This window comes from Cydia strobilella, chromosome 1 (genome assembly GCF_947568885.1).
Source record: "Cydia strobilella chromosome 1, ilCydStro3.1, whole genome shotgun sequence".
NCBI lineage: Eukaryota > Metazoa > Arthropoda > Insecta > Lepidoptera > Tortricidae > Cydia > Cydia strobilella.
Window position 1 is genome coordinate 29,094,569 of NC_086041.1, and position 24,882 is coordinate 29,119,450.

Sequence of the window (24,882 nt, forward strand, 5' to 3'; positions counted from 1 at the left end):
GATGATTTCCGGGATAAAAACTATCCTAAGTCCATCCCCGGGACTCAAACTATCTCTATGTCAAATTTCAAGGGTTAGGTTTAAGCGTGAAGAGGTAACACACAGACAGACAGACAGACTTTCGCATTTATAATATTAGTATGGATAGTATGGAAGTATGGACTAATATGGATTATGTAAATAAATACCTACTTCAATATGTCATGGGTACCTATTCATTTAGGTCGAAATTATTTGATTTTATAATCTCTGAGCTTGATATAAATTATCAGCGATTACTGCGATTAGCCATTTTGAAGTTGGAGTATAATAGTAATCAAATATTATTTGATATAGCTACTTTATTAGTCTCGATAAAGTATTGGACATGTCACATTGGTTGATTATTTCAGCTTTATTATGTTGTCTAGTAAATGGTATTAAAACGTAATCAATTAATTGACCTAAATGGTGCGGATATATGAATGGGTAATATACGTAAGTACATTAATTTCAGGTCAATTCGGGCCGTTCAGGCAAGACTCGGGCTATGTGACTGTGAGACGGGGTGCTCATATGTTCTATTGGCTGTTCTACACGACCGCCGATGTGTCCAGCTACACTGAGCGACCGCTGGTAGTTTGGCTGCAAGGAGGCCCTGGAGGCTCGTCCACCGGCATCGGGAACTTCGAAATATTAGGACCGCTGGATTTATCACTGCAGGAGAGAAATTACACTTGGGTAAGTACACAATTATTTTTTCTACTCGTTTAGGTCGGTACAGATAAAAAAACCGGTCAAGTGCGAGTTCGTTTAACTCGCGCACCGAGGGTTCCGGAGAAACTTTAAATTTTCTCATTTAACTATAATCACGAAAGACTTTTGACCTGAATCATAAGTAATAATTACGCTTATTGTACGTGTGTATGTCCCCATCTATCGGCAAATTGGCTAACTAATTTGCGCGACCTGTATGTATGTTGGTTTGTCTGGGATAATTCTTTATCATGTGAACCGATTTCAACAATTTTTATTTTATTTGAAAGAAGGTGGTTTTAGTGTAATCTCATAGATATTTCAAGTATAATAAATAAACACCCGCAAAGGGGCTTAAATTGCAAATAAAATTACAAAATGTTTTTTGATAATAAAAAAAGTAAACAAGATAGAGGTGTGATTATATTTTTCCTGTAATATTTATGATAATGTTATTATTGTGTAAAAATTTCATAATGGGGGGGGAATGGTATTTTTTTTACATTTCCCTTCGTAAGTCAATTTTTTTTCACTATAAAAAATGTGGTATTTTCTATAAAAAGGGACCTTATTGTCGATGGCGCTTACGCCATTATAAACGATGCTCCGATATAAATACAATGCCGCGCGATGCTGTGCGGCGTAAGCGCCATCGACAATAAGGTCCCTTTTCATAGAAAATGCCCCAAATTGTTTTGTTACCTATTTTTAGTTTAAGCTCTTTCAAATGATATCCCACTCAACCTAGCAACTAAATAGACTTGAAATTTTGCCCCCTCTTTACATTGGACATTTTCTATAATTAATAAAAAAAATATTAAAACATTATACTTCCAATGTGTTTGGGTTAGCGTTCTTCATGACTCTTCCAAATTTCAAATCGATAGCTTAAGTAGTTCTCGAGATATTTAGCTATGTGACAGACAGACGGACGGACGGACGGACAGAGTCGCACCATAAGGGTTCCTTTTGTACCTTTTTGGTACCGAACCCTAATTATCGATTTTTAATGGAATGGAATGAAATTTAATCGTGAGTACCTACATTTCAGGGTAATTTTCACGTTATACCATATAATTTTACTTCGGCATTATAGACATAAAGTGTATACCATTTTCCATGTTACCTACTATTTATTTATAAGCTGTATTCTAATTGAGCTGTTAATTGCAGGTAAAGAATTTTAATGTTCTTTTCATCGACAATCCTGTAGGCACCGGTTACAGCTATGTCGACGATTGGAGTTTCCTCACAACAACTAATGATGAAATTGGTAACGGACATTCGAATCGATACCGGTTAAATTAAAAAAGTTGAAGCCGTTCTAATTTCAATCTTGTTTTTTTCAGCTGTGGACTTTGTAAACCTCATGAGTGGTTTTTATGAGGCGCATTCCGAATTCGAGGGAGTACCGCTGTACATTTATGGACAGTCGTATGGTGGAAAAATGACAGTTGATATGGGCATTCGTATGCATGAGGTATGTATAAAAAATGCAATTATAACTGATTATACCTAGTTCCGTCTAAATATTAGGACCGTGGAGCGAGCTTCTTTGCTTTGTTGTTTGAGTTTCTGTGCGAGATGGAATTAGAAATGGGGAGAACCAAGCTTAAACAGTTGCCAGACTAGTGACAGTGACAGCGTAGCGGGACGTTGAAGACTGATGGCCCCTAACAAGGCAGACCAATGATCTGGCCAAGATCGCAGAAAACTGAAATGCAGGCAGCGGGTGAGTGAGCAGAAGTTGTGCAAATCTTTGGACGTATTTCGGTTTATATGATTATGACGATGATAATATCTACCTAAATGCCGCACTTGCGCGTATGGCAAACATTAAATATCGTACAATTTACATATATATATATATATATATATAATATTCACAACTATCTATGTTTCAGGCAGAGCAGGCAGGAACAATTAGGTCTAATTTAAGAGGCATTGCGATGGGTAACTCATGGATTCACCCGGTAGACTTGACACTCACATGGGGTCCTTTGCTCCTAGCCGCGGAGTTGGTCGATGACGTCGGTTACCAGAACATACAGGAGGCCGCGAGGGAGGCCGAGAGGCTGTTCGACGAAGGCCTCTACAGGGAGTCCACGGCCGCGTGGGCCGCCACGCAAACACAGGTGTTCCGTGGGACCCACAATGTCGACTTCTACAATATACTGACAAAAACTCAAGGCTTCGGACCAGACACCAGGACCGATTATGGTACTATTAATATCTTAAACATATTCTCGAGTTTTAAGCGTGACTAGTTCTTATAGCATAAAAATACCGAGAACATTAAATGGGAACTTTGCAACTTTTGAAAATTCTCTTTGGCACATTGCTTTGAGAAAAAATGATAGGTAATGTCGGTATATTGAAATTGCTAGGAGTTACTTCACTGTTCAAAACTATGTAATTAAACTTTAACTTAAAGACTTATTATATTAATTTGCTGTCAACCAGAAATCGCCAGAGAACTCATGATCCGCGACATGTCCTACTCCACAATGAGCCGCCAGGAGGAGTACAATCTGAACTACCTGATGAACGGGCCCGTGAAGGAGGCGCTCAGCATACCAGCCCATGTGCGCTGGGGCTCTCAGTCTAACGCGGTGTTCGACCTGCTAATGGCAGACTTTATGAAACCAGTCACCGAAGGAAGTTCGTTTTGACATCCTATTTCTTTAACCATAGTGGTAAAGGGTTTGGCCCACCTGACGCTTGCAAATCCCCCATTTTGAATAATATCTAAAGCGGTATTCTAATTTCTAAATGTCTTAAAGTTTGATATTGTTATGATATGATCTTGACTCGCAGAGCATCTCACACGCACCAATCAAGGAGAGCGACCACATATTTAAATTAGAATACCGCCCTAGGTGACTGAAAAAACTCGGAAATTATGAATACTTGTATCTCAAGATTTACGAGTAACCTTTGCTAGATCGCATTTTTTATTTGCAGAAGGCTCACTTTTCAGAACCATGCTTAGTAATATTAAGGAAATAAAGGTGACTTCTTTTGTTTTTAGTTGAAAAACTGTTAAACGAGACTGACATCATTGTTCAAAAGTATAACGGGAACCTCGATTTGATCTGCGATACTCCTGGTAAGTTGTTGTTAGAATACTACCTATAGGTGGGATGTATCGCGCTGTAAGGCTGCAAAGCCTGCAAAGCTGGTAGATATGGTAGAAAACCATCACACATTCTTTCCTTAACGCCGACTCATGTTTTACCAATTTTTAGCATTGCTAATATGCTGTAAAGTACAATAAGTAAGTTTGCGGTGTATTCGTTTGTTCAATCAGTCAGTTTCAGCTGCCCCCTTCGAGTTAGAAAGTAGAAAATCACTGATTCTACTAAAAGTAGAAACCTCGAAATGAAACATTTTGAACAGGAAAATATCTACCTACCTACATATGAAATTGTATCTCGAGAGGTACAACGAGGTGAAAATTAGCGAGTTATGAGTATACAGAAATTCGTTAAACGCAATTGCTGTCTTAACATTAATTTGACAAAATGGACAAACACTTAGGCGCACTTGCACCATTCCACTAACCCGGGGTTAACCGGTTAAACCTGGAGTTACCATGGTTACCAGTACAATTTGACATCGGGTTAGCGGTTTAACAGCGTAACCCCGGGTTAGTGGGATGGAGCAAGTGGGCCTTAGGTACTTAATTGTGTTGTATGCGGCCTTATATTAAACGTAAACGACTATATGCTTATTAGAAGTGTTTTATTATTATTATATTAAACCATATCGTCAGTCTCAAGTTTCGCGCGGTGCGCCATATCTTCCCTGCCTTAACGCCCGCCCCCTCTTAATCTCGCTCGAAGGCCAACTGCTGTGGATGGATCGCTTACAATGGGCCGGCGCCGAGGCCTACCGCAGCGCGCCCCGGCAGCCTATCTGGGAGAACAACCGGCTTGAGGGCTACTCCAAGTCCTACGGGAACCTGCGGTTTTTCTGGATAAACGTGGCGGGCCACAGTGTAAGTAAAAAACAAAAATAATTAAGTATTGTTGAACATATTGAACATGTTGGACCGACTTTTATTTTATTGTTGATTTTTGTTCGTTAGATTTGGATAAAATTTGGGTGGTTTGAAGAGCTTCTCATTCAGGGCAGAATGAATACGAAATCACAACTTGATCGAAATATGTAGTACATTACGATACAAGTGCGAAAAATAGGAAATTCGCAACGAGTGGTGACAAATTAAAACATGAGCGAAGGGAGTGTTTAAATCGACATGAGTGGCGAATTACCTATTCACACATGTATCGTACAACGTTTTACAGTACTATATGGGCCTTTAAATAATTGACATAGTCACGTAATGTGCTAATTGCTAGTTATCGCACTAGTGTGGTAAAGAAGCACCATATCTAATGTAAAAAAATTAATTATGTAATTTTCCATTGAGTTACGTAAATATCATACGTGTTCGTAACTCTGATGCAGTTTTTTACAATACCTAATTATACTGTGAATTTGCGTTTATAAGTATTGTACAGAATAGGGAACTCTATCCAAAAAGTATAGTAAGTACTCTATCTATCCACAAATTTTATCGAAATCTGACAAAAAAGAACAATTTGTCAAAAAATAAAAATCGGCCCATAATCCCATATATGTTAAGAAAACTTCTATGGCAATATCGTTTACAATCTCAAAGCCAATGCATGCCACAGCTTTAGGAGACTCCTTACCTGGTAAAATAACCGGCTGAAGGCCTATACGGAATTTTGTTTGGGATAAATGTTGCGGGCCACAGCGTAAGTTAAACATCTGAGCAGTGGATACCAGTTAAAATTGAGCCGGCTATCGCAACTCTCCCCGCCGGGAAAACAAACAGCTGGAGGCCTATTAAAAGCCCTACGGGAATTGGCGTCTCTTAAATAAACTTGGCTGAACACATTCTAAGCTGGACTGAAGCCGCATTCGACCTTTAAACACTCAACTTGATTTGATAATACAATTCGCTAATTCGCAATTTGATTGAGTGGACACCAATACGTATGTAAGTATATGCACGATTAAGGCGCACTACAAGTGATGACAATGATGTGAATAACTAAATTTCTTGTCGGTGGAATAGTCCATATTTCCATAATATCATATAGAAACATCAGTTTCACCTGGATAGTCGTAGTCGTGTCGTAGCATAGCTAATTGAATAAGGCCCAATTTGACCAAACATTATTTGCTTAGCCGCGATGTTATCTAATTTTCAAACTGAATTAACATTTGACTGCAGAATCAACGAGAAATCGTCGGAACTCCACAAACCGGAGACTGAACGATCTTGAGTCATCCATCACTCGTCTAAATCTGTTCCAATCGAAGGAAGTTGGATGCCATACATTTTTAATATATAGGTACTCGTACATACCGAAGTAGAGTCGTAAATAGATATGTGGGTATATACACTTAAGAAACGTATCAGACCTAAACATACAAATACATGAATGCACATTATTTATTTATCGATTTCTAGGTTCCAAGAGATAACCCTGCCGGATCAAATGCCTTTCTACGAGATATGACTTCATTTGGGTGAAGGTCACTACGATTTGCTTTCATTTCATTTATTTATTTCATAATAATAAATTACAGTATAAATTATGCCATGTCAATCTACACGAATTTATATTATGATCGTCAGTATATTACGTACAATTTAAATGTCAAAAATGGAAAAAAATACAAAATAATAAATAATTTGTGCAAAATGCCGATAATACGAATACGAGCAAATAATTTCACACTTAAAAACATGTAATAATAAATGCTTATAACATTTATAAATATTTTGATTTTATTTTATTTCCTAAGTTTTACTCACCTTGGGGGGCTATTTTTTTTATACCACGTCGTTGGCAATCAAGCATACGGCCCGCCTGATGGTAAGCAGTTACCGTAGCCTATGGACGCCTGCAACACCGGAGATATTACACGCGCGTTGCCGACCCTTTAAAAACCTGTACCTACACTCCTTTTTTGAAGAACCCCATACTGTAGCCCCTCGGGAAAACCTCGGCAGGGAGCTCATTCCACAGCCGAAGCGTACGCAGGAGGAAATTCCTCTTAAACCGCACAGTACGCGACCATTTAGGTGCTAGGGTGTGAGGATGAACACCCTGCCGATGGCGAGCGGTGCGGTCATAGAAAGCGGCCGTGGGCATCATGTCAAACAATTCTTCAGAGCACAGCCCATTGTACAAGCGGTAGAACACACACAAGGAGGCGAAGTCTCTCCTTAGACTTAAAGGTTCAATACCGTTTGTGAGTTTGGGATCGTCGACGATTCGTACAGCGCGTCTTTGGACTGAGTCGAGGGGTCCAAGCTGGCATCCAGGTGCTCCTGCCCGAAGGTGACAGCAGTACTCCATATGGGGTCTGACTTGCGATTTATATAGCAGCAGTCTTTGCCCCGGAGTAAAGTATCGCCGTGCTTTATTGAGCACACCGAGTTTTTTGGATGCCAGATCAGCCTTCCCTTCCAGGTGGCTACGGAATTGGACGTCACTGGAGATGTCGACACCGAGGATCCCAATACTCCCTGACATGGTAAGGGCTGTGCCTTCGAACTGTGGGACCACAGTAAATGCGGTTTTCTTAGCGGTAAACGCGCAAACTTGTGTCTTGGTGGGGTTGAATCAGGCCTCCTTCACTCGCTCAAGGCCACGCGCTATATGCCTACCGCTCGGCGTATCGTCGACGATACAATCGACAGAGGGCCGCCGAATGCCCGCCTGAGCGCTCGCACCGCACGTTTCCCGCGCTTACGCTTCGAAATGCCGAAATCACGTAATTATTGTGCAGTAGATGGGTGTAAAAGTCAAAAAACACTTCTACTTTTCTATGACATGACAGGTGATCACGTGATGCTTTCCATAGAAAACGAAGCGCCGGAAGCTCCGGCCCGGTCATGGCCCGGTCTAACGTGAGTCAACCTTTACTCTGCCGAAGTAACCCTACGACTGTCAAGGCCCCTTAGGCATGCCGGAGGCTAACGCGCCACACCTATAGAATCACAACATTTTATAAGTAGTTAGATAATTTAAAATAATTTGAAAATAACTTCTATTGAAAAGGTAAACTCACAGAACTAGCGAATGGTAGGTCTGTGGGTAAACTTAGTGGTTACAGAAGCGCATGCAAATGTTCATACTTCAGCTATAGATGGATCAAATACATTTCAGAAAAAGGTCACTTCTGTGGACCTAACATAAAAAGTTAACGACCCGGGTATAAGATATATCACGTTTTTCTTATGAGTCTTAAGTACCTACTGAAAACATGTATACCGTCTGTGTAAAGGTGCAGTCCAAAAATTTGCATTTGATTCTCTTAATTTGCGATGTCTACAGGAAAGACGCGAACTAGTTAAGCATACAATAAAATGTGTACCTATGACCCAGACAGACGAAGTTTAGTACGATAACGATACTTACCAATTAATCTAAAACTAGAAAACTAAGAATATTTTCTACAAATCACGAAATCATGATTCACTGAAGTATTTTAACTATCTCACTAAATCGCCTTAATTTCTAATCAGTTTACTAATCAAAGCGATAACGCCAAATAATACTTAGTGTTAGACCCAATCTTCAGACTGCACCTCGTACGATCCGGTTCGGTTTAATATACCGAACAGTAAAATGGTGAAAAGAGCAGTTGTTATTTCAGTGACGGCAGGAGTCTTAGTGATTGCCGGAGGTCTGGCTGTACTTATTTGGTGGCTTGTAGCGGGCCGCGATCCCTTCAGAACCGTGCGTAAGTAGGTACATTGTAACATTGTACAAGTGACCCGTGCTAGGCACATACACTTGACGCCAAGAGCAAGGTGAATTCCTTCAGATCATGTTTTTACTCGACAGCGCAACCTAAAAGAATGTGTTTATCAGTCAGTGTATGTATACTATGCTATGTTTGTATGTTTTTGCTTCAGGTTTGCATTCTAGAGACCAGACTCGTGTCTAAATAAGTAGACCGTGTCACTTGGAGGATTTTAATCCTTCAAGGAGTGTCACTAAATACATGCATGAAAGTAAGAAATAAACAATATGGCGTTAATCAGACGTCATACTATTTATATTGAGTGAGGTACCTACTTAGTTTGTTTGCTCATTTTAAATATTGAATCGATAGCAAAAAACAATAGTTTAGAAATCAATCACTGTCGGTTTTATTTTATAAATTAATTAATAATGAATAATTGTCTTACTTTTAATAATTTTAACAGAATTTGTTAAATTTCAATTATTTATTTTCAAGATAACAGTGATCCCATTGTGAGTATAAATGTTAGATATTATAAGGATTAAAAACTATGTTAATACTTAAAAGTTATATTAGATTTAATTAAACTTATCATTATGGGACTACAAACGTATCAGCAATCATTGTTTGTGCTATCCCTGGTTCTACGCAGTAATGAGGCCGCTTTCTTGCGTATAATTGCTTCAAAGCCATCGGTTCGAGCCTCCGCAAACATGGCGGAGGCGCTACAGAACCTAGGCAGCCCAACCAGCACTCTTAAGGCGTTCAACTTGGAACACACGGCCGGCTAGGGGCACGTCCCGGCATTTCCATGTTTTTAAGCTGAACTATCAGAGGATAGTTTGATGGACAATAACTTTAATGAAATTGGGTAAACGTGTAGATGAAGGCATTATATTTTAGTCATTTAATTATGAGCAGGCTCGTTCAAGGGGTTATTTTTTTTATGATATAGGAGGCAAAAGAGCAGACGGATCACCTGATGGTAAGCGATTACCGCCGCCCATGGACACCCGCAACACCAGAGGGGTTGTAAGTGCGTTGCCGGCCTTTAAGATGGGAGTACGCTAGTAAGTAGTTATGGAGCCAGAAGAGCATAGAAGGACAAAAAGCTATTTGTGAGGGGTCTTTCTATTCTGGTACTCTTGCAAGAAAGTATGGTCGAGTTTAGTATCAAATGAAATTGCTCGGTTTACACATTTATAATATTGTTTTTTAAATTACGTTATTAAAATAATTGGCAAGATTTATAAAAACGAAATGAAATAAACAAAATATAGGTAGGTAAAACATTTGACAAGAAAGATTATATACGGGTTGCCACAGATACAGTTTATTTTAATCTCTATGGGGACTTAAATCTATCAGTTAAGGGCTCCACAGACCTTGCAATAACAATAAATCGTACGCCGTTTTCGATCCTTTGCCGACTAGGAAGGGGCATTCAATTGATATAACTTTTTGGTTCACCAAAAAGTTCACCGCGAGTTCTCAGTTCGGGGCGAACTACTAGTTATATATACGACAGGTCACACAATTGAAAGATTTCAAAATTAGTTGTTACACTTTACGTTAGGAGGACAGACCTATTGTCCATTACCACATGTCTACCACTACAGTACCACTAGTTATTAGTTCACCGAATTCTTGCAAAATAACGTCCATTAGTAACACGTAGTCTGGCATGATGATTTTTTATCATGTATTCATGTTTAAGTTCATTGAATTAACACATTTGCTGCGTTACGGGAAAGCATTTGGCTGTACCTATTTGATTTTCCGCCAGTACGGCAGCTCTCTGCGCTTGTCTTGACCCCCGGTTCCCCCCTACAATATTAGGTCCAACAGGTTCTCTTAAGCACAACATTATATGGCTTGTAAAGCGTTATATTATCTTCATTTGACTATTTCCAGAGCTAAATACCCAGGCTATAGGGAATGTAGAAGGCACAGCCGCCCTGACCAGGATCCGGGGTTCGGGCGATATGTTCTGGTGGTTCTTCGCCGCCCACGACGAGACGCCGACCTCGAAACCTATCATTCTGTGGCTAGACGGAGTAACGGGGGTCTCGCCCAGTCTATTAGCCAACTTTGGAATGTTTGGCCCTTACGATTTTAATTTGAATGAGCGGAATGATTCTTGGGTAAGCAACTAAGCACGTTTGAATGTTTTGTAGAAAACCCACGTACCAAGTAAGCTAATTCCATTGCGTTATTATTACTATAGAGACGACATACCAAACAATTAAATTGTCGCAATCACAAAACATTGTACCACGCGGCCAACCGTCGTAAGCGCCGAAAATTCATGGCGCTTACGCGTTTAGGTCGCGAGATTCACGCTCAGCTTCTATAGTTTGATGACAAAACGGCAGCAACTCATGGCGCAAAATACTGGTTCTCTGTGCCGGTTCTATACGTTAAATGGCTAATTCTGCTCGGACTTGGCGGCGACAAAATGTGGCAATGCTTCTATAAATGTTTATGGTATCGCCTCAAAGCTCTGTCGCTTGCTAGATCGGTATTAAGGATGACTCACGTTAGACCGGGCCGTGTCCGGGACGGAGCTTCCGGCGCTTACTTTTCTATGACATGACAGGTGATCACGTGATGCTTTCCATAGAAAACGAAGCGCCGGAAGCTCCGTCCCGGACACGGCCCGGTCTAACATGAGTCATCCTTTAGCGTGCACCAAGTGTACACTACAATACGGGCCTACAATACTTACACTATAAATATTGTAACCAGTATTCGTAAATTCAATGTTTATTTATATAGCTGTTATAGTTGTATGACATTGTCTCCTGACATTCGTTGTCCCAATTATAATGAAAACTGTAACATTTTAATTTACAGGTTGACCAATACAACCTATTATTCGTGGACGCACCAATAGGCACCGGCTTCAGCGCAGCGCAATCAGATAGCACAATTCCAGATAGTCTCGATGAAAACAGTAAAATATATATATATATATTATTTGCAAGCAAGTGAAAACAGCCAACTAATGCCCTAGTCTTGGGAATTAGACGCCAAGTGGTGGCCTGAGGGCAAACATCCTAAATCTAAATATTTATCTGCCTCTATCGCTCGAATATGCAAAATAAAGAGGTCAACTATTTCGAATTTCAATGTTCGTGGCCTACCGCGGCCTTCCTCTGGAGTCTGGACAGCTTTAAAGACTCCTTGTACACCATGGCCCGGTGTAGGCCAGTCCAAGGGACGCATAAATATATGCGTTAGAGGAAGCAAGTGATATTGCTATCTCATTCCACCGCATAGCTGCGTCCCTTAGACTGGCCTACGCTGGGCCATGGTGTACAGGAGCCATGACACGTTTACGTACGTACATATGTTTATATTATCTGAACTAAGTATTAATTAATTTTGATTTTCAGTTGATCATTTGATGTTTACTTTGGAATCATTTTATGAACTGCATGAAGGTTTTAACAATGCCCCTCTTTACATTTTTGGGCAAGGACATGGATCGAAATTAGCTTTGGCGCTCACCATGCGGTTGCTCGAAGACAACGTAAGTTTTTTTATAGAACCAGTGAAACTAAATTTAAAGTGACGGCCTTGGTCGGTGTCACAAGAAACTGTAGCATGGAGCCAATGGTAACTCTACCGCAACTACGGTTTTCATAACCAAGTTCGTATTAGGCTATAACTCGTAAAGTGCTACAGTGAGAGCACAATAGAAATAATTGTTTTGGAATGTTCAATTTAAGCTCTTTCAAATGATACCTACCCCACTTGACCTAGGGTCCTAGTAACTAATAGACTTTGAAATTTCGCCCCCTCTTCATAACGGGAATTTTCCATAGTAAAAAAAAATCCCCTTCAATATGTTTGGGGTAAGCGTTGTTCATAACTACCTATTCCAAATTTCAAATCGATAGCTTACGTAGTTTTCGAGATATATAGAAATGTGACAGACAGACGGACGGACGGACAGAGTCGCACCATAAGGGTTCCTTTTGTATCATTATTTATTTATTTTAAAATTGAATTCAGGCAACAAGGCCCATATTAAGTACATTATACCATATAGCCTACATATAAATGATCAATATCCACCATGGTATCCATTTTTTTTTATGTAAATGGGTTGGAAGTGTTTCTTTAGCCCACTCCAGACTACGCGTTCGCAGCTTCGCGCCGCGATTCGCGCACGAGTGTGGAGGAACCTTTTCTTTATGTTCTGAATTTTCCAATTCGCTATTGCTTCTAATAAGTAGGTCTGTCGAGCACCTTGTCGAGAATTTAATTGGACGTTATGCTTCTCAAATGTTAGCAATCCGCACACGTATTTACCCACCCCATTCACCGCATAAATAGGTAATAGGTAGGTGCCGCTGGTTTACCGTAGTTAACTTAGCATACTTAGAGAGCAAATAATAAGTTCACTAAACGTATCACGCAATTCATCTAAGAGGTAGAGTATAGCTATCTGCTCGAAGGAGTCTAATGTTTGCTTTTACGTTTCAGGAACGTTCACATAATTTAGCAGGCATTGCACTCGGCAATGGGATAGTTTCCCCGGCCCTCGCCCTGACGAAACTCAGTTTCTATCTATGGGAGCTCGGCTACGTCGACGAAGACGGGCGCACCGCTATTGACAACTTCTCAAAGGAAACGAACGATTTAGTTGACAACGGACAACTAGGAGCTGCCTTTGATCACTTTTTGTCACTGGGAGAATACACAAACGAGAACGCTGGATCAGTGGCAGTCAATTTGGGACATATTGTTGAAAAACTAGCACGTGACGCTCGGCAAGGTCGACCCCACTTATACAACGTTAGATAACTTATTGTGCTAACACGGCGCTTTATCCTTTATACAGTGACAGCTTGGAATATCACCCCAATTACTTTTCAGTACTTCCAAGGGTCCTGGAGGATAAGTAAGATATATTATGATCAGGGAATAATGTTGCGAATGTTTGCTATTCCTATGTATTTATCGAATTTCAAATTGTCTGAATGATTATCTGAGTCCCGTTTGAAATTTCTGAAAAAAAAAACAACATATTTAAACCATTTTTTTAACATGCAGATACGTCTGCGAGCGATACTCCAAATTTCCTGCCGGAAGTGTAACTTTTTCCATTTTTTCCTTTAATATAAAATTTGGGACATATTTAAACGTCAACAACATATTATTTCATTTTATATTTTAAACGCATTTAATTTAAGGTAGACGGCCAAGTGCTTGTCGCTGTCCCAGTAGGTCCCTACCTACATTTCATTTTTAGGGTTCCGTATCCAAATGGCAAAAAAACGGAACCCTTATAGATTCACACTTCCTTATAGAGACACTTCCAAAGTGGTAAAATGTGTGTGTCCCCCCCCTGTAACTTCTAAAATAAGAGAATGATAAAACTAAAAAAAATATATGATGTACATTACAATGCAAACTTCTACCGAAAATTGGTTTGAACGAGATCTAGTAAGTAGTTTTTTTTAATACGTAAATTGCCAACCGCAATTTACCTTTCATTCAATCAACTCGAATATAAAATAAAATAAAAGTACGGAGCCCTCGGTGCGCGAGTCCGACTCGCACTTGGCCGGTTTTTTTTAACACGTCATTACATTAGCAATAGAGGTGACAACAAGGTGTCAATTATTCGACATTTACATGTCGAGCGCTATTATTATATGACGTTTACCTTAATTTACGAATCTGATGTTTGGTTTGCAAAAGACAATAGTCATTTGTTTTACAAGGGGGCAAAGTTGTTGTTTAACCTCTCGTGCTAATATTGATACCCAAGTAAGCAAGAGTGGTTCGAAAAATGGAATCTTGAGCGTTGCGAGGGTTTCGTGGCACTAGAGTTAAACAAATTTTGCCACCGAGTGAAACACAACATTTTTCACCACACCAACACAAGCAAAATATTAACTGTAAAATATCAAACAATATCAAAGCAAATCGATTCAAAATGAATGTTATTAAATAATTATTATTCAAAATCATCATTTAAAAGTCAATTCTACCAGCTATAAGAAAACAACTTAAGATTTGCATTTGATTACTTTGTCTCAAATGTGAATAAAATGCAACTTTTTATCAGTTTTTAAACAATCAAGAGAGCCTTTACCAGTTGGTGTGGTGAAAATTAAATTAAATAAGACAAAGCCCGATGGGTCTTTTGTCTTTCTATCCTGTTGTGGATAGGGCCTTACCGTATTACCATTTTCAGGATACTTTGGACAACCTAATTACCTGGACAATGTGTTCGGGCTGGACTCGTTCCGGTTTATGGACGAGACCGTGGCGCCGGCGTTGGGGATCAGCGGCTCCTACGCGGCCCGCCAGGACGCCGCGGTCCGCGCTTTCAGAACCTCCTTTATGGAATCGGATATCGAAAAAAGTAGGCATGGAGAGATCATATGAGCAATGAAACTGTGCATTCCAAAACGCGTTGTTCCTCTATAACAGCAATCCTTAAGCAAATAAGGCTCACTTCGCTTGGCCATGTGCATAGATGTGTCCCACGTCAAGTCATGCTGGGCCAAATCACAAACGACAGGAGGCCGGTTGGACGCCCTAAGCTTAGATTTAAGGACTGCTGCAAGAGGGTCCTGATCTGCTTTAATATTCAGCCTCACAATTGGGAGTCTCAGGCTGAAATGAGACCAGAGTGTCGTCGAGATCTCAAAGCGGGTGTAGACAAACATGACGAAGACGGGTAAGAGAACCTTAGGCAGAAAAGACTCCGCGGTGCTAGACGTCCTCCCTTGGACTCTGGTCATGTTTGTGATTGCTGTGGCAGAAGGCCGCTCTGTTATTGGACTCTTCAGTCATCGCAGACGTTGCAATCAACCTCCCCGTAACACCTGACATTTTACCGGACGCTGCAACAATCATCTGCTATGTCGTGGCCAATGATGATGATGAAGTATTAGATAATATTCATACACTACGTACTTACATACTTTTGACAAATGTCTGAAATTACAATGTGGAGTATAGATGCGGTAGCCGTGAGGCGTACCTATTACCTACTACTTTCAATCCGTAGCATAGCATGTAGGTTCGAATCCCGGTTCGTGCGACAGATGTTTTTATGGACAATACTTCCATCATTTTGAACTTTGACAGTTGAATAACCTTTGATAAATGCAAAGCAAAATAAGTCTATAGTGATCTAAAATCAGAACCATACTGACCATAGTAGGGTAGGTAGGTATTAATATCGTATCGCATCGTATGTAATTATTTTATTTTATTTGAGGGAGGCGAAGTAGCTATATATACCTATCCCTACGCTGTACAGAATTATCAAACAGGCAAATTGGCTTTTTTCAAGCTGACTAGAATTGGTTTATTATGCAAGTATATATGTAATATAAAAAAAACACTTACCTAATGATGTACGGCTACTGACATCAGGTTTTTTCCCATTGTTCTGTAAAAATTAAATAGTGCTTTAAACCATGCCATAAATACGAGGTTCTATAAGAATTATTGACAAAATTGGTACTTTCAAGATACAAGACCTATGACCTAAAATCTATGTATTTTATTACTAGGTGGGTAACTTAAAACATATAGAGATATATCTTAAATGTACCTATACTCCATGAGTAATCCATAATAATATTTATACATAATTAGAGCTGTATTGTGAGTGTAATGTTAATTGTTCACAGTTGAATACATTCTCGAAAACACGAGTCTCAAAGTAACTATTTACAACGGCAACTTGGACGCGGTATCCAACACTCCAGGTAAAAACAAAGTTTTAAGAGGCAACAGGAGTGGTAATTTCTCCATACAAACTTACTCGACTGTTTCCTCCGTGGGTTTTGAAGCAATGATTTTTTTCAACACAGATTATTATCTGTCGGACTGTTTTGATGTTTTTTGTTTTTTAAGGCGTTAGAGCACTTCAAATATTAGCAAAAACGGCCTTATTTACTAGGCCGCAAAGAGAAGCATGGTATCGTCTTAGGTGGTACGGCCACGTGAACAGGCGTAGTGATGATCATGTCGTCAAAGTCGCATTAAAAATTCCAGAACACAAGAGAGAGGCCCAGGCCGCCGTCCATCGACCTGGTGGTCAAACATAGAAAGAGACCTCAAAAGATCCCAGATGTCAAAAGAGACAACCCAAAACAGAGTTGCTTGGCGCAGAAGAGTGAGGAGGCCCGACCCCAAATAAAGGGAACAGGGAAAGAAGAAGAAGAAGAGAAGCATGGTATTCAAAACTGACATCAATTAGCCTAAAAACCAAAGCAGTCCTACACAGATAATTTCATTAAGTACCATTTTGATCTCAAAATTTCGTTACATTTGGTTTTAAGTTTTGGAGGAAGAAACAGTCGAGTACGAAACCATGTATATAAGTAGATAAATAAAAAAACCGGGCGGAGTTAGTGCGAGTCGGATTCGCCCACCGAGGGTTCCGTACAAATTTAATTTTTAGTATTTTTTGTTATAGCGGCGCAACAGTGAAACATTATCTATGAAAACTATCACGGTGAATGAGATACAGTCTGGTGACAGACAGACAGACGGACAGTGGAGTCTTAGTATAATAGGGTCCCGTTTTTACCCTTAGAGTACGGAACCCCAAATATTATTAATAAATATTATATTATTAAATGGTTCGTTTGTTATTATACGCAGAAGTTACGCAGCCACCAAAAAACCCGGCCGAGGAATAAGCAGATAAGGGTTTTAATGAATCGATGAGCATTTTCAGGAGGTCAATGTTTTTCAGGTCAACTCGAATGGGTGAATGCTCTGCGATGGTCAGGGCAGCAGAGCTTCCTCGCCAGTCCCCGCTCGACTCTCATCGTCAACGGCCTGGTGCAAGGTTACTTCCGAGAGACTGAGCGACTGAGCTTCTATTGGGTGAACGCGGCAGGGCAATCGGTTTGTATTTATCTACCTGCTGTTTAGAACTGCACGGCATACCTAGGTATGCCTTCAATAATATTTGGGCGGTGGAGTAGCAGCAACCTGTACGAGCACCTAAGTATTCTACCAGTACCTATGTAATCGTTATTTGTTTAACAACGGGGCAAAGTTGTTGCTTGACTCCTCGTGCTAATAATATTAATAGGAGGAAAAGATTTCCAAATTCAAAATTCGAATCGAAAAGTGGAATTTTGAGCGTTGCGAAGGTTTCAAGGCACGAGGTAACTCTCGTAACGAACTTTGCTACACAACATTTTTCACCACACCAACGTCCTCACATTACTAGCTGTAAAACATTACTAATCAAATCCAAATTCCAAATGAACGTTTTTAAAATTATTTGATATTGTTAACATAAAGAAACATCTCAAAATTTGCATCAAATTACTTATTTGCATCAGTTTTTTAAGAATAATGATAGCCTTTACGAGGTGGAGTGGTGAAAAATAACTAAAACAATTTCCTAACCCTTAAATCGACTACGTCCACTGTACATCCCAGAAAAAAAACAGATATATAGTTGGTCAAGCAAATCTTGTCAGTAAATAGAAACAAAAAACTACACTCATCCCCTTCTTGGGCGCCAGCACCAGTGCAAGACAATCAGTATCAGTATGACTCTCTCCGTCTACGCCCGAAATGAGACAGTCCCTTGACAAACTATGCTGGTCAAGCAAATCTTGTCAGTAGAAAAAGGCGGCAAATTTAAAAAATTTAGGCGCGAAGAGATATTGTCCCATAGAAAATTTGAATTTCGCGCCTTTTCTACTGACAAGATTTGCTTGACCAGCTTATACAACACACTTTTTTTTCCTTGTCGATTTAAGGATTAATCCAAGATTAATCAAACCCGTAGGTACCTATTAAATGTTGACATCAGAAGTACGAAGCGCCGACGAGTGTGGAGGGACCTTAAGAATGGTACCTATTTTATTTTATTTCAGTCCTAGTTTTACCTACATCAGGTCTTAATATAGGTATTGTAAACTGTTTTAATTGCAAGATATTAAAAGTCCTTTCATGCAAATTCCAGGTACCCCTTGACAGTCCTGATGCCATGCGACGTATCTTAGACAGAATAACCGGGAGTTGATTTCTTCAAAAAATAAAAATTTGAATAGTGCTGTGTATGGTTTATTCCCTCTTACTCGGACCAAATGAATCGTAAATATGAAGACCAATGGAGGACCAAGAACCAAGCGTTTCGACCATGTTTCGACATAGGTAACTAAAAAAGCTTAGGAGCCTATACTTGGCCTATACCCAGACTAAAATATTCAATGATTTGTGTATTTGAAGAACAACGAAACCTGTGAGTCGATTGTTCGCGATCGCTCTCTCGCATGAATCTAATATTAAGCTCCCTCCACACTCGTGCGCAAATCGTAGTTCGGGGCGATAGTGTGGAAGCCCACGCCAGTACTACCTATTCCTGGAACTGCTCCAAGGTCGCGGTGCGGTGCGATGGTGTGTTACGGCATAATGGTGGGCAACAAATAACCCGACCAATCATTTTGTCGCATTGCGTATGTTCTGTCCCTCACCAAAGATAGATATCCTATTATATCCTCTCTGCCCTCACGGACGCACGCGTATAGCTCATCTATAGGATCCTACCATCTATGCTCTCTTGTAATCGTTCACCTTTTTCCGGGGCTCGCTCTCCGTCTATTAAGATCTCCACAGATGTCACCGATTGCATTCGATTTACATTACAAGCGATTTGTTGAAAAGTCAGTACATCTCTTTCTAGAATTTGGCTTCGATCGAGTGAAAGGTAGTTCGCAGTACGTCCGTTAAGGACGCAGCTATAAATGTGAGCGAGAAAGAGATATGCTGACCAGACCTAGGTTGCGGTCTGGTACGCCCGTCTGTAATAGCTTTAAAAATGCCCTTTATGTCTATTAAATCACATGCATATATCATAATCTATGTAGAGCCCATAACTAGTAATTTATCTGTGGCTATAATAAAAAAAAACTGTCTAGTCTATGAACTTTGACGCTAGTTGAGTTTTTTGACATATTGACATAAAATATAAAATTACAAACAGCCAAACCAAAAAAAGGGTATCGTGATTTCTATCTACACATTAATTGTACAAAACATAATAGAAGTCAAATTTGATAATAAAGTAATGTGCAGTGTTGAGTTTTAAACACCAGTTATTAACAACACAATGGCCGACATTCGCGATATTCTAGATATCGAACAACCAGCCTCCGAAATCACTCGCGAGAGCATCATTCATGGGGATAAGATAAAGAAGAAGTATGTGACCGCTAAGGCAGTGAAGAGGCCTGAGGGAATGCACAGGGAAGTGTTCGCGTTGCTCTACAATGACAACAAGGAGCTGCCGCCGCTATTGCCCACTGATACTGGTACAATATTTTTGTAATGATTCTATAAACATTCAAAAGTCACTGCTTAGCTTGTCCTGGTACCGTTAACGCTTGGTTCTTCCAAGCATTTTGCGTGTTATCTACTTATCCATAATATTGTAAATTTGTGAATTAAGCTGTGGATATTCTTGAGGTAAAATTTCTAGCTGAAAGGTTTCCTTCTTAGGCGATTTAGTTGTCAATTATTATCACCCATAATAATATATGTTTATGGAATACCCACGTATAAGGAATTTTGCATGAGCAGTCTACTCTAGTTATTCTATTGTTATAACATCTATAATGTAAAATTACAGGTAAAGCTTACAAACAAACTAAAGCTAAGCTGGGCATGCGAAAAGTGAGGAAATGGACATGGGCACCATTCACTAACCCTGCTCGTAAGGATAATGCAGTGTTCCATCACTGGAAGAGGACTTCTGACGAGGCTAAAGATTATCCTTTTGCACAATTTAATAAGGTAACTAGTGTACTATTAACATACACATGAAAAGAGAGTATTTTTTCTTGGGTCTTGACTATTTTCTCTATATAAAGATTTACTTATATCTTATGCTATATATAATTATATATCTTATGTATTGATATTGGTTGAATATTCGAAATTTATAATTGAATCAATAATGTTTATCATTGCAGCAAGTATCAATCCCATCATATTCAGAGTCAGAATACAACCAATATTTGAAATCTGAAGACTGGAGTCAAGCGGAGACAGATCATTTGATGGACCTGTGCCAGAGATTTGATCTCAGATTCATTGTTATACATGACCGATGGGACAGAGCAGCTTTCAGGGATCGTAGTGTTGAAGACTTGAAGGAACGCTACTATCACATCTCTGCTACTTTGGGCAAAGTATATAACAGTTTACAGATAACCATTTCCCTAAGAGATTTTATACTTTAGTTTCCAGATAAGAGTCAAAGCCTTCTACTCTATGCATGGCAGCATTCTCTCAATTAGCTTTGTCTACAGGATTACAAATGCTTTATAGCAATCTACAAATCAGTGGAGTCATTATTTTTGGTTGTTTAGAGTTTATTGTTTTATTATTTTTACTTCATATTAACTTATTGTTTTATATTTTTAGCTAAAGACAAATCCATGGTCTAATGCTGTAACAACTGTGAATGGGGAGAAACGCACTTATCATTATGACGCTGAGCACGAGAGGAAGAGAAAAGAACAATTACGCAGATTGTTTGACAGGACACAGGAGCAGGTGCGTAACTCTAGTTATTGTTAAGTTGTGTGAGAGTGTCAAGTTGAGTTTGCATTTAATCAAGAAATCGAGAAAAATGCAGCTGTGACGGGCAGGCCGACTTTTTGATTACTCACAAAAATTATTTTATTCCATGCTTAAAGTACTTAGTCACTTGTCTAGCATATACTCCATAAATTTATTTACCAAATGTAATAGTAATAGTAGTAATAGTAATAGCCTTTATTTCATGCTTCTTTTTTTTTCAATTACATAAATTTTTGTATTATTATTGGTTTATTATTTGCATGTCGCTTGAGCGGAAAAGGCCTCCCCCAGTTTTTCCCATTCCTTCCTATCCTGTGCTGTTCTCCACCAGTATCTGTCGAAGTTCACTAGCTCGTCTCTCCATCTTTTATTTGGTCTTTTTTGTTTTCTCGTACCAAATGTATATTGAACGAAAGATATGTCATGCAGTAGGTAAGACCATCAATATCAATTTTTTCCCTACCTCAATTACCTACCTATTTGCTTGTTATAGATTGATGAAGAACAAATGTTGATTGTGGAGCTGAAAAAAATAGAAGCCAGGAAGCGCGAGAGAGAACGCAAAACTCAAGATCTCCAAAAACTTATATCCAGAGCTGACAGCGGAATTGCAGCTGGGGCTAACCAGACTCTGAGTGCTGAAGCCAATGCTCCTGCGAACACTCCTTCAAATATTGCCAGACGGCATGACAGGAAATTGCACAAGAAGAAGCTTTCTTCACAGCAAAGACCCATTCGAACTGTGGAAGCAGTTGTAAGCATTTCACTTATCATAAGAGGAAAGGGGACAGCTGCTTGTCCGTACAAACATAGTCCCCATTTTCCTCTCTGGATATTGACATTATGGAAAATATTTTTACATAATTTAATTTAATGTATATTAACCGTAGCTATGCCCTACATTTGACTTTTTTAAAATTTTTTGATTATTGTAAAAATTAGAAGCGAAAGATAGATGTCATACAAATTTTTAAATATTTTTAAATGCTCCTACTCCTTAATATAATACTCCTACGACAGACCTCAATGGAAAGAGCTAGAGGAGGCCTTTGCCAAGCGGCACACTGAGCTATGGGACATACTCTAGCTCAGAATAAAAGGGCTAGATAGATAGATAGAACTCTTATAATAATTAAAAATTCAAAAAAAAAACAAACGTAGGGGCATATCTGTGGTTGATATACAACTATTTGTCTCAAAATATTTACAATAATGTTAATATCCAAAGAGGAAAATGTGGACTATGTTTGTATGAAAAGGCGATTTCGCGCGGGTCCTCCACTTTCGTCTTAAACATTTACAAGTAGCAGAGTAAATATTTTTTTAACAATTAGACTTGTAAACAGAATTCTAATAGACTCCAAATGCTGCTCCAATCATTCCTGTTATTATTTAATTTTTTTCCAATATTTATAACAGCAATATTACAAAAAAAATTATGAAACGAATGTTCTACTGGTAGGCGGGCTAGGCTGTATAGTATAACGTAGGCTACTAGCTACTTTTAAACTAGCTTTCAAACAGGTTTGAAATTTCAATCTTGCATACTAATACTTGCTTACTGCTAGCCTTTCTCAGCAGACGTCTTGTCTGGTTGCTCTAGGCATAGGCCTCTCCCATATTCCTCCACGAGTCCCTGTCCAGAGCCTGCATACTAATAAACGTGTAAAAGCTTTACTTTATAGGTATTGGAGCAATGTTCAATGTTCTCAATCATAAGGGGCCTGATTCAAGTTGTAGAACCCTTACAGGCCCCGTATAAGGCTTAATCAACCCCTGTGCCTGCCTGATGTTATGAAATCTACTAAAGACAATTTTATTTGGCAGACTGTAGAGTGGTCGGGAATCAAGTTCCCCGAAGCGCGCGGCACCGGCGTGTGGCTCCGCTCGCAGCGCATGAAGCTGCCCCCAGGCGTCGGCCAACGGAAAACCAAAGCCATAGAGCAGGAACTCAGGCTTATGGGTATTGGTAAGTTATATTTATTTACATATTGAGAGCAAGTTCTTAGATTATTAGATAAGACAGGATGCGACGAAAATTGCTTAAGCAAGTTTAAAAAAGAATGATAAAAATGTATTTGCTACTACTTAATACTTGATTACTAATTTTGATTAGAAGTAATGTCCAGTGTGGAACATTCTGCTTTTTACGTCATCTTAAAAAAAATAGCGTGATTCAATTCATGTCTCTGCTCAGATCAGATCTCGTGATATAAATTACTTGTCTTCTTTTGATTAGATTTCCCATTTAAGCAGAGGTTTTTCACTCTATATATACATATATATATTTATTTATTTTTCCAGATATTGCGCCTACTCCTACTGAGCCAATATGCAAACACTTCAATGAGCTGCGGTCAGATATAGCGCTGGCTTTGGATTTGAAGAATGCCTTGGCATCATGCGAATTTGATTTGCAAGCCCTGAGACATCAGTATGAAGCCTTGAATCCAGGAAAGGTAAATAACTTTTTATTAAGAAGAAGATATTATGAAAGAAAACATTATTTATTAATGGTGAGATAAATTAAATCTACCTAAGTATCAGTGTTAATAGATTATTGTTTAACAACTTCATGATTTAAATAATATTTTTGTCCCAGTATGTGATTGAACAGTTAATAACATGGTTTTGTTTTCTTGTTTCAGACTCTAACAATTCCAGCATCTATTTGCAATTCAAATACTGACAGTGAGACCAAGCCAACAGCAGGGGAAATTATTGATGTTGTGGGCTCTCCTGGCACCCCAAACACCTCTGTTTAATTATAACTAGCAGTATTTCTATTCATTATTATTATATTAAAGATATTGTGTGTTAAAGATTAAGGCAAAATTTTATGTTGTTTCATTAAGTTAAAGCTGTAAAAAATATATTGAAAACATACACTCGGCGTCACGGAAATCGCACACCCACCGATTTTTGTTTCAAGCGAACACAGCTCTTATCATATGTATATACCCATATCAATATTAATATCTTTAAAAAGTACAATTAATAAGCTTTAAAGCATGAATAAAGCATTTTTGGAATAAATAATAATAATCACGAAATTATGGCGTTCTGAAAGAACACCTAGAATACGCGTTGTAAGGGTCGCTATTTGCGTTACCTTGGATAGGTATAAAAGGGGGGGTAAAAGTGAGATATGGGTCATTCGGCATCCAGGGTTCACAGAGGTCACACCGGAACAGCTGGAGACCCCAAGAAAATGGATACCACGGAAGCAGCATCAGCTCAAGCAGTAGCCCTGGTGGAAGCAGGAATGACGCAGTCTGCGGTTGCTCGGCAGCTCAACATAAGCCGTTTCCGAGTTCTTCGAGCAGTTCATCGATTCCGAAGGACTGGAAACTTCACCAGGAAGCCTGGATCCGGAGGACAACGCTGCACTTCCGAGAGAGACGACCGCTTTATTGTGTCGACGTCTTTACGGGACCGTTTCTCCAATGCTGTCCAGCTGCAGCAGCAGCTACGAGCAGTTCGGAGGACGGTGGTGAGCATCTCTACAGTAAGGAGAAGGTTGCGGGAGAAGAAGATCATGCCCCATAGAGCGGCTACGGGTCCCAAATTGACGGCAGAGCATCGGCGAATCAGACGTGAGTTTGCTCGCGAACACAAGGATTGGACGGTCGACCAATGGAAGGCTGTTCTCTTCTCCGATGAGACCAGGATGTGTCTTTTCAGCAACGATAGGCGCAGAAGAGTGTACAGGAGGCAAGGGGAACGTTATTCACAGGCCTGTCTTGAAGAAAC

General features: G+C 39.4%; 2 protein-coding genes across 2 annotated transcripts; both read left to right on the forward strand.

Moving 5' to 3' along the window:
* Window positions 1-374: 374 nt before the first annotated feature.
* LOC134755933 (uncharacterized) lies at window positions 375-18,590 on the forward strand. Its single transcript, XM_063692672.1, has 17 exons — window positions 375-416; window positions 497-720; window positions 1,909-2,008; window positions 2,085-2,215; window positions 2,640-2,955; window positions 3,199-3,396; window positions 3,767-3,844; window positions 4,581-4,735; window positions 8,355-8,529; window positions 10,450-10,679; window positions 11,392-11,491; window positions 11,934-12,070; window positions 13,030-13,321; window positions 14,750-14,920; window positions 16,203-16,280; window positions 17,276-17,430; window positions 18,509-18,590. The coding sequence occupies exons 2-17, from the start codon at window positions 556-558 to the stop codon at window positions 18,566-18,568; spliced, it is 2,541 nt and encodes an 846-aa protein (XP_063548742.1). The 5' UTR covers window positions 375-416; window positions 497-555; the 3' UTR covers window positions 18,569-18,590.
* Window positions 18,591-19,511: 921 nt separating this feature from the next.
* Window positions 19,512-24,330, forward strand: LOC134743764 (DNA methyltransferase 1-associated protein 1). The gene is made up of 8 exons (XM_063677415.1): window positions 19,512-19,856; window positions 20,174-20,337; window positions 20,517-20,735; window positions 20,971-21,102; window positions 21,623-21,883; window positions 22,957-23,098; window positions 23,434-23,588; window positions 23,778-24,330. Exons 1-8 carry the CDS (start codon window positions 19,655-19,657, stop codon window positions 23,892-23,894), a joined length of 1,392 nt encoding a protein of 463 aa, XP_063533485.1. The 5' UTR covers window positions 19,512-19,654; the 3' UTR covers window positions 23,895-24,330.
* Window positions 24,331-24,882: the final 552 nt, after the last annotated feature.